We start from the raw sequence: 15,850 nt of genomic DNA, 5'->3' as shown, positions 1-15,850 counted from the left end.
CAATTGCCATTGGAACTGTGCAGGAAAGACGACGCAGTGAGACTCTTGGAAGCACGTTTCTATCATCCAAGTGTCCCAGACGCAAATCTTGGCGCAGTCCGTGGGTTGCGACGGTGAAGGATCCGTGTGGGCAGCAAAGTCGCAAAGTGGGAGCGTGGCTACTCGGCTACTCCGACGCAACGCAACGAGTCGGCCTCTGTCGACACAACCCATTCATCACGTACGCGCAAACCAGCGAGTTTCCATCAGGCTTTTCGCTTTCCTCGTTCCCGTACCTTGCTCGGCTCACGGCGCCATCAGATGATTGATACTCCTCTGCCGTCTCAGAGGTCTGCGTGAATGCGCAGCATCAGCTCTCGTCCCCGGCTTGGCCATGAACAATAAGGAGCGCTCGAGACCCGCCTCGGCCAGCAATTCTCTTCATCGACAGAAGTCTACCGTCCGTCTCAGTCCTGCGCCGCTGCTGCGAGATGCTTCAATTGCTCCCACATCCCGTGCCGACTCCATCCCCCACGACCACCTTGACCATGACCCTGATCATGATCGCGATCCCGATGACGACGATCCGCTCCATATCGCCTTGAAGGCTCGCTTTGATCTCTCGCAATCAAAAATTGCCCATCTCTTTGCGCGCCATACCGTATCCGCTCCAGAACCAGACTCCAAATCTTCTCGTCCCGCTCGCGACCAATCCTCCGACCACCACTCCACTCCACCCCCACCTCCTCCTCCAAAAAGACCCGCGCGTACCATTGACGAAGACGATTATGGCGACGATGACGATGACGATGACGATGAGGAAGAGCATGTCTCACAGGTCCAACCATCACAACCCACTGCCGAGTCTCCTCCGCGCTCAAAACACTCTGCCTCGCCATCATTACCCCTCAAGCCCACCCTTACGCGCACGAGCACTTCCTCCCACTCTTCGGATCATATCAAGTCTTCAGAAGATGTGCGCAAGAAACTCGAGCAAGACAAAAAGGCTGCCGAGGACATGGCGCGAAAGAGTTTCCATATCATGTTCTACACCCTCGAGGCAGATCGAGATGCCATGATGGAACAGCAAAAACTCGACGACCTGGACAGACAGGTCGAGAACGAAATGTCTGGCGCTTCCAATCCCGCTCCAACATCGGACCCCTCTGGCATCCAGCAAGGGTCTCTCAGCAATGCCGACCTTGGTGCTTCGAGCTTGACCTTGAAGAATCTTATCGCCCGCATAGATGCCAAAAGGACCATGGTCAACGCGAATGATACACAACTACGTACCCTCATTAGTGAAGTTCGCAAAGGACGCAGCAAATGGGCCAGTGAGGAGAAGATTGGCCAGGAAGAACTGTACGAGGCCGCCGAGAAGGTCCTGATGGAGTTGAAAGCAATGACCGAATACTCGACTCCCTTCCTGCAGAGAGTGAATAAACGAGATGCTCCCGACTATTTCCACATCATAAAACAACCCATGGACATTGGCACGATGATCAAGAAGCTCAAGAGCTTTTCTTACAGATCCAAAAAGGAGTTTGTCGGGGATCTGAATCTCATTTGGGCCAATTGTCTTACCTACAATGCAGATCCCGCTCATCCTTTGCGCAAGAAGGCCCTGTACATGCGCAAGGAGACTGACAAACTAGTTCCTTTGATTCCTGACATTGTCGTCAGAGACAGGGCAGAGGTTGAAGCAGAGGAGAGACGGCTACAGAACTTGGATGTCGACCTCGAGGGAGGAGAAGACAGTGATGATGGTGAAATTGCATTTTCTTCGGCTTTCCTGACTATTGCTAACCCTTCGATAGATCAACCCATCATGGCATCACGTGGTCGCAAAGCCCCGGGCAAGAGCAAGAAGGGGCAGTCCAATCCTACCCGACAGACTACTCCAGGTGCTCCCGAGAGTACACCAGCTGCCGAATCTAAGCCCGCAATCCACGCATCAGCTTCCAGCTTGCGCAATGAGTTCCTGCGTGCCGATTCTGATGCCCCTGCGGAGGCTAGCTCAAATGGCTTTTCTACGCCTCCTCCTCCCGGTACTGCTACTCCTCTTGGGACTAACGGCTTGAGCCAAGTCGATCTGATGGAAGTCGACGGAGTGGGGAACTCGATCGCCATAGGCTCTCAAACCATGGAACCTGATGAGGACGACGCCGAGTTCAAGACCTGGAAACAAGTCACCAAAAAGGACAGAGCCATGGCTGCTGCGGAGAGGAACCGCTTGTTCCGTGGCGATCATTTGAATCCCGATGAACCAGCATTGTTACGCTCAAAAGCAGGGATGCGACGATGGCTTCGTCAGCAGAAGCAGATCATGCTAGAGCCAAACAATGCAATTTCGAAGACTGATTCTGAAGAACCGGAACCGGATGCAAGTACTACGGGCGAAACTCTTGCCGAGGTTGAGAAAGACCAAGATCGGACACTCCCTGATTATTACGACGTTCTGGCAGCGATCCCTGACTTGAACGAGCAGATGAGGTGGACAGAAGACTCGGAAGGCAAAGTGATACCTCAAGTTGAGGAATATTTACGAGTGTTCCCACAAGAGCAGTTCGTATCCTCAGAAAGCGGTCTCACAAAGCGCATGGAAGCGAACATGAGGCAGATGCAAGAGACTCGGAAGATCTGCGCAAAAATCGGCATCGTCAAGCAGATGCAGATACAGGCTCAGGTAAGCGATTGCAGGCTATGACACTAGCGAACGATGCTAACATGTGGTCTAGACGTACCAAAATCAGTTCCAGAAATACGATCCTCAACCGTTCGTAGAACAAGATATTGGCGCAGTCGCTGTCTCTGAAGACGGCCCAATCATGTCACCATGGGTTTGCCGTGCGGCCTTCCAGAGAGCGGTAGGCAAAATTTTCTACCATGCTGGTTTTGAAGACTTCCAGCCCTCTGCACTTGATGCAGTCACCGATATTGCCAGCGATTTCTTCGGCAAGCTGATTAGGACCTTCACCCTATACAATGAAGCCCCCAAGGATGAGCTGGATGCTCACAGTTTCAGCGCTGAGGAGCAGGTCCTCCACTGCCTTCACAAAAACGGGTTGGATCTGGAATCTCTCGAAACTTACGTCAAAGACGACGTTGAGAGATTGGGGTCCAAACTAGGAGTAGTCCATGAGCGCATGAAGGCGCATCTTGCTGACTTACTTGTGAGTTTACACCAAATCTTTGAAAGCAGAAATACTAATTCAGCTAGCGTCCCGCTTTGGGCGACAGTGTTGGAGCAGATGGTGTCGGTGCATTCAACGACGGCAGTGATCAATTCACGAGTGGTGACTTCGCTGCTGATGTCGATGAAGACTTCTTTGGCTTCAAAGAGCTCGGTCTGGCTGAAGAATTTGGTCTGGAGAGCCTCAGCGTTCCTCTACATCTACTGCAGAACCGCATGCACAGCGCCTACCAAGCAAACCATACCAGTTTGATCACCTCCTCCGGCATTGTGTTTCCTGTACCTGCTCCTTACGATCCTATTTCGACGGATAATCTACCTTCGCAGATCGGCTTGGTCCAAGACTTCTTCGCAACCAAGTTGGCCGCGAACCAAGGAAGACCTCTAGTTGATGACGAAGATCTACCTACCAAGCAGCGATTCCCTCGACCTCGCCTGCCACCGACTGGAAAGATCAGCAGTCCGAGAAAACGACCCATCAGAGAGCAACAGCAAGCCGCAAAGAAGCGCAGGAAGCTCGAGGAGAGTAAGGACGACGGCAAACTCGTAAGACCGATCGGACAATTGAAATTGGCGATGCCAGGAGCCAAAGACAAAGGTCCAGAACCAGAAAAAGAGCACGAAGGGAAAAACGCCATGATGAGTCCTCCGGAGAGCATCACCGCCAGCTAAGAGGTCAAACTGAAGTGATCATCTTGGAGAAATGGTGATTTATGCACATAACGTTTGGGAACGCATGGGTACCTTGTGCTTTCGAGATTTCGAAATTTGTCATTGGCGTTCCAGGGTTCTTCCGAATGTTTATACCCAAAGCAAGGTGGTCTTCGTGTTATTTTGGTCTGGCATTACACCCCAATCTGGTGAGTGGGTTTTGGTTTCCGCAGTGCCTTTTTGACGAACATGGAAAGTCCGAGGGGGAGAAGATGACCACTCTATTAATAGGCCAGCCAGCTGTATATAGTACGAAGGCAAAGAAAGATACTTCAGACTTCCAGTGTGCAAAGTTCTGATGAGCAATTGCTCCTCTCCCTCGGTCACGTCTGATGACATGGGAGATGTCGAGGGTGGTACCACCCTTCAGAGAGATCTTCGCGAGCTTCACTGAGGACAACTCCGATTTAGAGAAGATGGTGCGTTTTGACAGCCAAAAGCGCGAGGCGGGTCAATAGATGGTGGTGAGTGCGCTTGAGACTGGCGCACTCTGATCACAAAAGATTAAAGTGGTAATTGAAGTAAAACGTTTGTCATTAGAATGTTATGGCCATCATATCATCATGTCTATTGTTGTTGTTCCATCACACTTCCTAGGCGACAGCGAAATTGCGTTGAAACACGCAATACATCGTCTTAGTTGGAGACCTTATCGGGAACGTTCTTGCCTGATGTGGTGGTTAGTTGCTGATCCATCTTTCTTATGAAGGTGTGATCTTACCAGTGGCCTTCTCGAACATGCCGCGAGCCTTGTCTGTGACCTTCTCGTTGACGGAGCGGAGCTTGTTGGGATCCTGGCCTTGCTTCTTCTCCAGAGAGTCGAGACCCTGAGAGACTGTTAGAGAGATGGGGTGGTGTGGTGCTTGTGTTCATCGCATGCTGACCTTGTCAACGTAGTCCTCCTTGCCAGCTTGGGGTGCAGACATGATTGCTGATTTGAAGTCGATTATATTTTGGCGGGATTTGCAAGTTTTGTAGTGTTGTGTAGAGTAGAGGAGAAAGTGCTTGCGTCCATCCCTCTGTTTATATACGATGTTTTCATCGCCGAAACCTGCTTGATTCCCCGCCGACGTCACTACATCCGGAGGATCAACCCACCTCTCGAACGGACCTTGATGGAATCTGAGAGCCAACTTACGCCATGTCTTGCGGCCCTTGACAGCCAATCAGATCACATACATCTGGGTGACTATGGTGGTATTCCAGTCTCTGACCCTTGCATTGCCTGTTTGTTTCCAAATCTGAGCTAAACAGTGTCGAATAACTGTGATGATTGCGTGGCAGTGATCTTCACCACTGCCAAATTTGAATAAGCTTTTTGGTGGAAGCTTATTCACCACCACCAATTATCGTTCTCCGCATGCTGAGGTTGTCACGCACGCACGCAGCTGCTGAGAGGCATCATGACGTTTGGAAGAAGAGCTCCAAGAAGTTGATGTTGACAGTTTGCTTCCTCTAAAAGCTGCGTTTGTCCTCTGAAATTGTGCATTTTGACTGTTTCACTGCTGCATGCCGCTGGAGATTGACGTGACAGGTTTGAGCAACCAGGAAATCTGATTTACGAGATGCCCTAGTTGATCCACGATTGCCGTAGTGACGAGAGGTTATGCATGATCTGGTTTGATGGTTATCCATACCCAGATGGCCATTACTAGCATACCCCAAAAGGTCTAGATTATCGCTTGGTCGTCCAGCGTCAGATCTCATCCCGAAATATACTGGACGATGTTTGGTCGGAATCAAACGACGAGACTGGCGTACCAAGTACCAAGTTAATTCAAGTGAGACACAGTAGATTCTCCATACCTTCCGGCTCTACGATAGGCCACAACTCTTCTGTTGATGTCTAACAAGAGATAGAGTACTTGACTCAGAAGACAGGGTGCTCCAGTCAACAACGATTTTGACATCTGTTATCGCACTAGCGACACCAGATACAAAGTTCGACAAAAAGTCTGGTAACGAAGTGTCGCACATCGTATGCGAAGTGCATGGCGCTTCCATTCGCTTTGGTAGTTTGGTGAAGTCAGGGCAATAATGGACAGAGTAAGCGATATATTTCATATATCAAGATGTTTCGAGATGGATTACTATCATTTCCTAACCAATAACACTTCGGATCCGTTGAAACGAATGGTCGAGGTATACATTGCCCTGACCTTACCATACGGTGCCTCGACCCGAGCGTGAAAGGCCATTCCGAAGGTTTCGTCCTCCATCACTTCTGTAAGGCCGACTGATCCAGGTGCCAGTAATTTGAAGTCGCCAGTCTTCAGCAAAGGCTTGTCCGCACGTTGATATGGACCTGTGACGTTCTGCGCCCAGGCATACTTGACATCGTATGAAGAATCTCGCGTACACCCCGAGGAATAGAACAAGAAATATATGCCTCCTGAGCTCCGTACCAGGAACGGCGCTTCTACCAGAGGACCATCTTGTTCAGTGCGGTCAAGGATGGTCGTCTCGGGACCGTCTGGCGTAACTCCATCCTCTTTCATCCTCTGCAGCTGTATAGGAGTTGAGACGATAGGGGTCACCGTATTACCGCAAACGCCGCCCCGACCGACGTTGTTGCCGTCGATTTTGTAAGCAAGATAGAAAGACCCGTCCATGTCGATGAAGGGAGTCGGATCAATAGCGCCACCCTCTTTGATAGGACAGGTGATGGTTGTATTCAATGGGAAATAAGGCCCGGCCGGTGACGACGTATTCGATATCGCGGCGCCGATGCAGTGGGACCGTGTTGCGTTCTCTACTGCAGCGGAATAGTACAGGATAAATTTGCCATCGCTGGGTCTCTTGATGACTGCTGGGGCCCAGACATTTGCAAATGGAATGTGTTTCTCATTGAATCCACGCTTCACCCAGCCGCCCAAGTCTGGAAGGGGATCATGCTTGGAGTCTAGTAACGTCCAATTCTTGAAATCCAGACTGGTTGCCATCTGAATGTTGCTCCTGCCATAGTCGGCCAGAGTCATGTTGTGCGCTTGTGCGAGGATTCCAGCAGCATTGGTTGTAGCAAAGGCGTAATACAACCCTTCGTGCTTGACTATTGCAGGATCTGGGAAGTTGGCAAATATTGCTTCATGCACAGGGGACCGACGAATAGCTTGTTCTTGTCTCTGATGGCGCACGTATATTGAGGTTAGGACCGCACATAGTACTGCTACTATAATGAGACAAAGTGTTGCTGCCAGCGTGATGAACCCGCGCGATAGAAATGAGAAGCTGACTGGCGCTGCATCACTCCCATGGTCATCTGTACCAGAGGTTCGAGCTGGTCTGTAGAAGTGCCGTATCAAAAAAGACGGCTGTGATTGTGGTTGTTCTTCCTTGGATTCCCCTGAGTGTTCGGTGACCATGGCTAGAGCCTCCTTCTTCTGTATCTCGATAATATGTGGAGGCAGTGAACGTTTGCGAAATTCGGTGATAGCTGTTGGCGAGATTGGCGAGCTCTCACTTGCTACCGGCGGTCGGAGATTATGCATATTGGCGATGGTGCAAGGGGCAGCTTTGACTTGCAGTTTCTCTCCCTCTTTCTCTCACGGACCCCTGCGAAGGAGCAGTTTCAGGTGTCTGCTGCAGATCTGGCACGGTTGGTTGGTGGACTCTTGCTGCTGCGAGGCAGTGCAGACAAGGACACGGACGGCTGATTGAAGCACGCAACGGTAGTGCCCAATGGTCTCACGCGTGTAAAAGAATGCAAAGTGATCACAAAGACGATATGAGGAAAAGGAAAGTTTATGTACCTGGACAGGGAGTACCTAGACAAGGAGGACAATATTGCAAGTTGGTTGGTTTGCGGCATAAATACGTGGGGGACGGAAGAGAAGGGTCGTGGTGGAGAAGGTTTCCGAAGGGCCGTTCTAGACCTTCAATGATGAATGAGCTCTAGGAGGTTGACATCAAGCACATCTTGCATGGAGAAGATGATCCGGCGCATGCACTGCCTAGTCGGCTAAGATCATTGTGATAACCTGTGTGAACTCACAATTGTTGTAAGTCTAGCAAGTTGTAAACCGAGGGCAGCACTTGCAACCACTGGCCGCCGCGGACCCCGTTTGCTCTCGTGCCTTGCCTTCGTTGTCACCGCTCGGCAAAAATAAGGGGAGGCATAGTCGTCGCGTCCTTCAGCTGATACGAGCTCAACAACATCAGAGTCGACATCAGACCGAGGTTCCGCAGTATCTACATCCGTGGGTGCTCGTCAAATACTTGTCAATGGCTCAGTGTTTTCTCGCTGTATGGAAGTCATCTTGAGGTCGACCCCGCTGCAAAGAGGCGCTCTCCGTGGTACTCCGGCTATGAGCTGCAGTCTGCAATAGCCCGGTCCATATTATGTTCCTGGAAGCCACATGGTGTCGTGGCTTTAAATAAGGCAACGAGCAATGGTCTGCAGAGCCGAACGCTCGTATCTCCCAAAAATACTAGTCGATCTCACTCGGCCGCGGCTTATATCAATCCAGGCTTCCCTCTTTCAATATCCTCCAAGCGTGTACTCTCGAACCACTTACTATCGTCGCCATGAACAACCTCATTGTCTACTCACTATCACTCCTGTTCTTCAAAAGTCTCATGACTGCTGAGAAACACCGTTTACCATATTATATCGGTCAGCTCCGAAAATTGCGACCGTCGAAGGTGGTCATCCGTGGTTTGCGATTCACTGTGGCCTTGTGACAGTCAAAGCTCGCTACCTACAATTCCTACCATCATCCCTTTGTCCACTGAGAGCGGCATTTGATGACCAGATCAAGATCAAACACATCATGCCTTTCGACGGCGATTCATGAGGTGCCGCCTCGCCACAGAGGGTAAACTTCGACGCCCCTATCACCGAGGTTTGCTATGGGCCCCTATCTCGACAACGAGCGTGACTTTGGAATCTGATTGGCCGTCTTGCTGGAATCACTAGCTGCGCTTTTGTAGCAGACAGCATGCGCTCCTTCGTATCAGCTGGAAACCACTGCCAACAGCCCAGTAACGTTCGACTGACGCTTTCCGTTGCATCAAAGGATGCATGGCATCTTGGATGACCAGAAAAGTTTACTCGATCTATTCGACACGACTTGGGTTGTTACAAAGCGCAGGAACTCCAGTGAGAATCTGGTTCTCTGGACGAGTCTCACGCTCGAGACTGGAAGCACATTCAACCACTATGCTAATCTATGCCTGGAGATTGACATTCGAAGGCATCATAACTGGTCGTCGATGAAGGGTCCTACGACCCCATCACAAGCTGGGAGAACGGACAAAGATGATCAAGGATAGGAGATGATTTGCAAGGACCTTGAGTTCGAGCTGTGAAAGTGCATTCCTGATGCTCAATCAGATCAACCTGCAGATTCTGATAGCAGGCCTAGCTAGATTCTAAATTGCTGTTGGAGCGCTGGAACGTTCGGGAGTTCACACACCGGTGTCGAGGCAACACTGGGCCTGCCAATAATCATCTTCCCCAGTGCGGCAATTTTTGTTGCTTTGACCGAAATACCACATTCTTAATGAACGACCCGTCAATTAGATCCTGTCTAAGTGTCAGAACCCGCCACCTTCAGCTATCCCCAACGTAGTAGGAACCATGCGCTCCCATAGCTACACACGTAACAAAGTGATACTTGCTCTAATCAAGACCTTGCCAACACCTCCAAATACTGACGATAGTGAAAGACTTTTATATCTTAAGCACTCTCAACGTACTGAGCACAACGTCTCTTGGTTAGACAAGGAAATAGGCAGATATTGATCCTGAACAGAGCATAATAATTTGCACAAATGTGATAGGATCATCTGCTTACGCTATTGAGTTTAGATCCGATCCACACGTGACAGAAGAATAAGAACTAGCCAGAAAGAGCTCTACAGGCCTCTTGTACCTCTCGTGAGGATTGTGGTTTCGATATTCGGACTTGCCGAAATCATTGACGAGTATTCATTGATCTCTGCTTGCTTCTCTCCTACCACCGGCGACAGTTACGCTATCGCCGGGCTGTCTCTTCACTCACATGGTCGGAGACAAGAACGCGGACAACCTGACCGAACTTCCTGTACGGCGGGCCGACGACAAGACACTTAGTTGACAGAAGACACAGCCTGGCCCCGCTGAATGACCACTGATGGCGCTCTGGGGAATTGGTGTGCATAGTGCCATAGTCGTTGTACAATACGCAGTACACATGATGCTCTCAGGCGGGCCACGTCCTGCTCACCGTCTGTGAAATGGCTCTTGTTCATCGACGTACGACGAAATTCATCCTTTATGGAGCAGATAGGCCACTAGACCATGTCGAGACCAGTGAACTGTGATTACTATATTGGTTGTGCTGTATGGAAGCTGCATGGGGCAGTGACTAACTGAGTGGTTGGTCTACATAGTCAGAAGTTGTGTGTATAACTAAGTGACAGGGTCGCCCCTTCAGCAATGGGCTGACTTCAACATGCTGTTACGTTCTGTCCGTCCCATGTCTGGACCGGTCGGGATTCACAATGAATTCTAGACAGGACCGTGTCTTAGCGAGGAGTGTGTCATATATCCCATGTTCGTGAACGAGTCAGTAAATCAAACATCCATCATTCGTCTCTACAGCTTCAATACTACTTAAGATGATTGCACGAGGAAGGCGAGGGTGATGGGATCTCGCGTATGCGCAGTGCTTGCGATTTGACACGTTGCCATGCGGAGAGGGAAGCCGAGACCACATAGCTCTAAGTGTGATACCATCGTTGATTGAAAAGAGTACCTGCTGCATATGTTCGTCAACGCCAAAACGCCTAGCGTGTGCCGTCCAAAAAAATGTCGGTCTGATCTAGTAAAAAAGGTATGTACCAAGGGTGGTTTATTGATTTCATGCACCGGTCTCTTTGCTCTCTTCAAGATGATAATCACCGTTCTGCAGACCGACGAGGACCTTTTTGCCCTCTTCAGTGAGCTCAGGGAAGCCAGCCGGCGTGGTAGCGCCCGTGAAGAAGCGAGGAGACCATTCAACGTTCCTGGCTTTCCTATCAGCCGCTTTTTGACGTTGACGTTCCTCAAGCTCTTGTTTCTCAGTGGTGGCCTTGTTGTACTGCTTGGTGAGAATAGCTTCAGTAACACTGTTCCAGAACTTGCGCGATTCATTCGGCAGTTGTTGCTCAGCAGGGGGAACAATCTTCTGGACAGGCCACAGAGGGTTGACATCAATCAAGAGTGTTTTGTCGGGATTCTTGGCGGCGGAACCAGAACCTCGGGTGAAGTAGACCTTGTCATGCCAGGCACCCTCGATGCGGCCAATGATGGCCTTGTCCGGGACGTCCTTGATTCTTGTGATGTTGTCGTTGTCAACGTCGCATTTGTAGACCACACCCTCAACCTTGTTCTGGGTCTTGCCTAACCATCCTTCCTCAAGATAGTGAAGGATGACCTTGAGGCCGGTCTTCTTGCATGTCACAAAGCAGGTATCGGCTACACTGACGTTGAGGTTGCCTAGTAAGAGTGGTCAGTAGCCGGACTCAGAAGAGGACACTGTAGATCTCCATACCTCGTAGGAAGCCACCAAGGTATGCAGCCGGATGGGTAAGATGATATGTCTCATCAGCACAATTGTGTAGAGTGACATAAATGCCCTGGTTGAAAGTGCCAGGTGTAACGCGAATGCTGGTACCAGTGAACTTTGCGCTAATCTGGTCGAACCCGCGGGCAGAGATACCCTTTTGAGGACAGTCCACATAGTAGGCTGAGACGGGAGGGTGATGGGATGTTTGCTCAGTGAGGTATGAGACCTTGACAGGCTTGCCAGCTGTATCGGACTTCACTTGGTTGCCCTGGAGAACGGGCACGTTGTCTTCGACCTCCCATTGACACTAGACATGGATTAGAAGCAGACAAGATGCCAAGGAGCAGGTGGCATACCCTGAAGAACTCTCCAAGAGTTGAGTTGTATGGCTTGCAAGGCTTGCCCTTGACGTACTTTAGGTCCTTTGTGAACCAGAAGCGCAAGCAGGCGAGCAGGCGGCCGAGCTCATCGTCCGAGTCGCCAATGCTAGCGAATATATCTGGCCTATCCAAATAATGCCAGTACTCTGCGTACAATCAGATTAGAGACGAGGACTTGGCCAACAGGCATGCGGTGGGGCGCGTACCGAGGTTGGGGATGGGCTCGAGCAGCTGGGCAGGCAGCGAGAAGCGAACGGCGGCAATATCAGATACTCCAATGAATCTAAGGCGCGTCAGACAAGTTCTTAGAAGCACAACAACAGCGCATGTATGCCTACTTCTTCAAGATTCCGACGAAAGTTTTGAGTTTACTGCTGTCATCTGGTGTCTTCTCGGCAACACCCAGGGCAGCGCCACCAGGAGTCGAAGCCCTGGAGGACTGTTCGGAAGGAGGAGCAGATAGACCTGACGATGACGAAGCCATTTGGGCGAGATGTCGAGATACACAAGCAAAGCGTTACAAGTGTTTTGGTATGTCGGTCAAGGAACGTCTGTAACTACGGAGCGATTCGCGGGGCCTGCCTGAAAGGAGGGCACGTTCCCCCCATGACGTTGATATCATTACTACAGAAGACTCGGCCAAGACATGAATACTATCAGCCACTCCAGCCATACAAGTCACCAGGAATCCAGCCATCAAAAGGCACGAATGTTTTGGGGAACTCGAGGGGGTCCAGTGAGAGCGATGTCCTCGTGCACTCTCATTGGAAACGAGCCAATCTCCAAAAAGAACTTTGCATCCCCTTAGTTAGGCACACGCCCTTGCCCTCACGGAAGGGCCTTGGTCCACGCCTTGGCCTCGACGAACAGTCCTATGCGTACTCTTATGCTCATGCTCCAAAGCAGTCTCACTATCTTGCTCGTTGTCACGTCTATGCAGCAAGCCAAAGGCCCAACTGTTTGTGGCCGTCTGACCCGCGGCCGTCTTGCAGTAGCACCCTGTGATCGTTTCCCGTGCATATGACACCGGTCGGCCGCCAATCAAACCAGCACGCTCCTTGTGCCAAGTCACCGACTCGCAGCTTTGCATTTGCATGCCTACAGCCCCTTCTCGATCACCTTGGCCAATGGTAGATGACATGCAGTTCACGGTGAAGCCAAGGAACGGAGTCGATGGAACGCAGGCTTCGCATAAGCCTCGCTGTGTATTCTCTTAACCATTAGCCACACGGACTCCAGATATGTATAGTCTTCACAAAGCAAAAGCAACCTGCCAGCAAAACGCATGGCCCAAAAGTGCACAACACCCCTTGCCCTACTCCCGCTCCCAATAATCCCATGATGACTTGCCGAAACACGCTTGCCCTGATCCTTGATGATGTTGCTTAGATGCCCTTGATGGCGACGGTTCTCTCCTTCTCCAAGCGTTCACGGTTGCGCTGCTTCTCTTCCTCCTTGCACGTCTCGAGTCCAGTGCAAGCATGGCTCTCGAGCATACGATGCTTGCCGCAGAAGTGGCCATTGCAGAAGCCACAATCTCCGACAATGCGCTGAGCAGCATCTTTGCAGTCCTTGAACTGGCAACGAATCTTCTTAGGTGCTCCACCCCGCAATGGGAGCGCAAGGTGTAGAGTGCTTTCCCGGCCGATGTTGTAGTCCGATAGTGTGCTTGATGACGAATCAAGATGCTTGCCTGCATACACGAGGCGCATGTCCTGGGCGGGAAGATTCGTACGGATGGCAAGAAGAGATGAGAGTGTCGCTATCGAGGTTGACTCGGGTACCTCGAGGGCAAATGCTGTATGAGGTGAGCACGTGAGTCGCCGATGAGGGTATGAGGAAACGTACTGTCACCTGCGATGTTCTTGATGAAGATTTGCATGCTGGGCTCCGGGTCTGCTGTCGAGCAGCGTGACGACAGGGACGAGACGGAAGAGATGCTGTTTGAGCGCATCATGACCATGACTGTGATGACGAGCGGGTGACAAGAACGGATGCTTCTGATTGTAGGTTACGAGGAGGAGAACTGGCTTGTGTTGGACGAGTGGCGGAAGCAGACGAGAAGGGTGAGAGTAGTGAATCGGTTCGAGTCAAAGGATGAGTTGGTCGAAGATGCGAGAATAGGAGGACGAGAGGACGAGGAGGCAACGGAGTGACGCGATCAGGCGCACAGGTCGGCGTTTAGTGAGATTGGCCCGATGCTCCGAGCGTCTCGAGTTACCGGTACTGTCCCATTCTACGATATTGGTACGTCTAAGGCTCTAAGCGGAGAGATGGAAATGTCGATGGACACTCGCTCTCATCAACTATCCATCTGTGGAGAGCGAAGTATGGCGGGTTTCGATGGCGACATGTGGTTCTCTGACAGTCGAGAGAGCCTTAGTCTCGATTCTGTTCTCCCGTCTATCACATTATCTCTGCCGACTACATAGCACATCAGCACCACTGCACTAGCTGTACCGGGCACAGGGTTGATCGATTGATCGTTCGAAACATTTCGGTGATTTACAGGTATATAGTGTCAAGTCTAACCATCACGGTGGTCATGCACATGCTCCTTGGTTCAGGCTATTCTGTGGATATGAAGTCCAGCGGCGGCGAGAACCCTGTGGCATCATTTCCAACTCTGAGGTCCTCACAGCCACCCGCCGGGTAAACGTCTTCAGGTCCTTATCTTGCATCAAGCCAAAACTGACTCTTCAACAATCTGCTTGTCTTTGATCGTCTGGCATTGGCATCTTGGAATCCTTGTACGCCCGTAACGACGACATGCCAATATTTGATCAACACTTAATTCGCATCAATGCACCTTTGCCATGGCGGCATTTGCAATCATACCAAAAGCCAAAGAAGCCGTGACCCCAGCATTGCTGCCCAGACCCCGGATCTCCACGCAAGGTGAACCGGTAGAGGCTTCACCGTGCTTCGTTGTAGAGCGCACATAAACACTGCTCACACATTAGATTCTGACATGCTGTGGAGACTATGTAGCTATCGAAATGCGCAGTGCTATTGGAGATCCGAAGAGGGCTCAATAAGAGCTCGAGCATTTCATCTTTCCAGTGGACCTTTTCCTAATCCACAATAACATCCTGCATTTTGATAGCTAGCAATAGTCGCCCTACCAGGAGGAAGAGTGAAGTTCGCCTGCGACGAACAAGAGAACCTCGTGCGCTTGGTATCAAACCGCCGCAAACCGGCCACCGCACTTTTGGCGAGCGGAGCAAGCCTCTCTCTGTTGTTTTGCTCGCTCGCTCGCCTCCTACGAGATTGCAACACCCAGCGCTGTAACACACACCGAGGCATCCAAGCATGATGCGTTACTCAAGCGTCATGCACATGTGTATATCATCTTCTCCGCGTCCGCAGCAATCGCTCAACCGCTGGCTGCCAAGGCTATCACAGACACTCAGCCCCCCCTTCTCCGTACACGTAGACCCACTTCTTCCCCGGATTGAACGCTCTCTTTCTTGATCATCTTCTGCTTGTCTCATAACGACCAAGGGGACGCACCGCCGGACAAACTCTCTGGCATTACGCTCGGCGACTTGCCCGGGGTATGCTCCATACTCTCGTTCCGGTTGGACGCTTCAAATCCCAATCCACATTCCGATGAGTGCGCACTACACAGGCCAAGCCTCGACAGTGCAGAAAGAGTTGTTTTTCCCAGCGTTTTTACCTGAGCGGTCTGTAGGGTTTGTCCCCTGCTTGGCGATTGTCTTTGACTCTGATAACGGGGTCCTCTCGATCTTGGGCTGACTGGTTCTTCTTGTTGCTTGTCGACGGGATGGCTTGTCCTTGGCTGTTACATCTAATGCCTTGGCCCGCATAAGAGATATGGGCGATCACAATCGTCGTCGGTGTTTCTGACGCGTCTTGATTTGCAAACGTGCTCTTGAAACTGGCAGTGCATTCGTGCAGGTGCCGGGGTCGTGGGGTGTATAAAGAAGGCCATGTCTGTCCGAAGGATTGCAATATCATCCAGCAGCTTGCTCGGCCATTCCAGATAGTCTTTCTCTGATAATTCAGGCAACTCCTGCTTTCTACTTATCTTCTGC

At 50.9% G+C, this 15,850-nt stretch overlaps 7 protein-coding genes across 7 annotated transcripts; 2 read left to right on the top strand and 5 right to left on the bottom strand.

Moving 5' to 3' along the window:
• Positions 1–373: 373 nt before the first annotated feature.
• Positions 374–3,844, top strand: M438DRAFT_264906 (uncharacterized protein; the record flags this gene model as incomplete). The annotated part of the gene is made up of 4 exons (XM_029899976.1): positions 374–1,745; positions 1,797–2,665; positions 2,718–3,152; positions 3,200–3,844. 4 exons carry the CDS (start codon positions 374–376, stop codon positions 3,842–3,844), a joined length of 3,321 nt encoding a protein of 1,106 aa, XP_029764819.1.
• A 617-nt stretch (positions 3,845–4,461) lies between these two features.
• On the bottom strand, positions 4,462–4,809 carry M438DRAFT_361937 (uncharacterized protein; the record flags this gene model as incomplete). Its single annotated transcript, XM_029907545.1, has 3 exons — positions 4,462–4,551; positions 4,605–4,710; positions 4,768–4,809. The coding sequence occupies 3 exons, from the start codon at positions 4,807–4,809 to the stop codon at positions 4,520–4,522; spliced, it is 180 nt and encodes a 59-aa protein (XP_029764818.1). The 3' UTR covers positions 4,462–4,519.
• A 1,115-nt stretch (positions 4,810–5,924) lies between these two features.
• M438DRAFT_342201 (Arabinanase/levansucrase/invertase) lies at positions 5,925–7,655 on the bottom strand. The gene has a single exon (XM_029904694.1). It carries the CDS (start codon positions 7,369–7,371, stop codon positions 5,977–5,979), a length of 1,395 nt encoding a protein of 464 aa, XP_029764817.1. The 5' UTR covers positions 7,372–7,655; the 3' UTR covers positions 5,925–5,976.
• Positions 7,656–10,240: 2,585 nt separating this feature from the next.
• M438DRAFT_311102 (uncharacterized protein) lies at positions 10,241–12,276 on the bottom strand (the record flags this gene model as incomplete). Its single annotated transcript, XM_029902452.1, has 5 exons — positions 10,241–11,342; positions 11,398–11,719; positions 11,769–11,938; positions 11,999–12,075; positions 12,131–12,276. 5 exons carry the CDS (start codon positions 12,274–12,276, stop codon positions 10,726–10,728), a joined length of 1,332 nt encoding a protein of 443 aa, XP_029764816.1. The 3' UTR covers positions 10,241–10,725.
• M438DRAFT_88912 (uncharacterized protein) lies at positions 11,965–12,952 on the top strand. The gene has a single exon (XM_029910381.1). It carries the CDS (start codon positions 12,264–12,266, stop codon positions 12,795–12,797), a length of 534 nt encoding a protein of 177 aa, XP_029764815.1. The 5' UTR covers positions 11,965–12,263; the 3' UTR covers positions 12,798–12,952.
• A 225-nt stretch (positions 12,953–13,177) lies between these two features.
• On the bottom strand, positions 13,178–13,749 carry M438DRAFT_265278 (ubiquitin-like protein; the record flags this gene model as incomplete). Its single annotated transcript, XM_029900011.1, has 2 exons — positions 13,178–13,590; positions 13,641–13,749. 2 exons carry the CDS (start codon positions 13,747–13,749, stop codon positions 13,178–13,180), a joined length of 522 nt encoding a protein of 173 aa, XP_029764814.1.
• Positions 13,750–15,302: 1,553 nt separating this feature from the next.
• On the bottom strand, positions 15,303–15,742 carry M438DRAFT_342198 (uncharacterized protein). The gene has a single exon (XM_029904693.1). The coding sequence runs from the start codon at positions 15,620–15,622 to the stop codon at positions 15,416–15,418; it is 207 nt and encodes a 68-aa protein (XP_029764813.1). The 5' UTR covers positions 15,623–15,742; the 3' UTR covers positions 15,303–15,415.
• Between the last annotated feature and the right edge of the window lie 108 nt (positions 15,743–15,850).

Source organism: Aureobasidium pullulans (assembly GCF_000721785.1).
Source record: "Aureobasidium pullulans EXF-150 unplaced genomic scaffold scaffold_2, whole genome shotgun sequence".
NCBI classification, from domain to species: domain Eukaryota; kingdom Fungi; phylum Ascomycota; class Dothideomycetes; order Dothideales; family Saccotheciaceae; genus Aureobasidium; species Aureobasidium pullulans.
The sequence above is the reverse complement of the archived record's forward strand: the minus strand, read 5'-3'. Positions and strand labels throughout refer to the sequence as shown.

What these genes read in the sequence shown, in the direction of transcription:
- M438DRAFT_88912 (XM_029910381.1), top strand. Translation starts at nt 12,264, where the DNA reads ATGACGAAGCCATTTGGGCGAGATGTCGAGATACACAAGCAAAGCGTT.
- M438DRAFT_342201 (XM_029904694.1), bottom strand. Translation starts at nt 7,371, where the DNA reads ATGCATAATCTCCGACCGCCGGTAGCAAGTGAGAGCTCGCCAATCTCG.
- M438DRAFT_342198 (XM_029904693.1), bottom strand. Translation starts at nt 15,622, where the DNA reads ATGCGGGCCAAGGCATTAGATGTAACAGCCAAGGACAAGCCATCCCGT.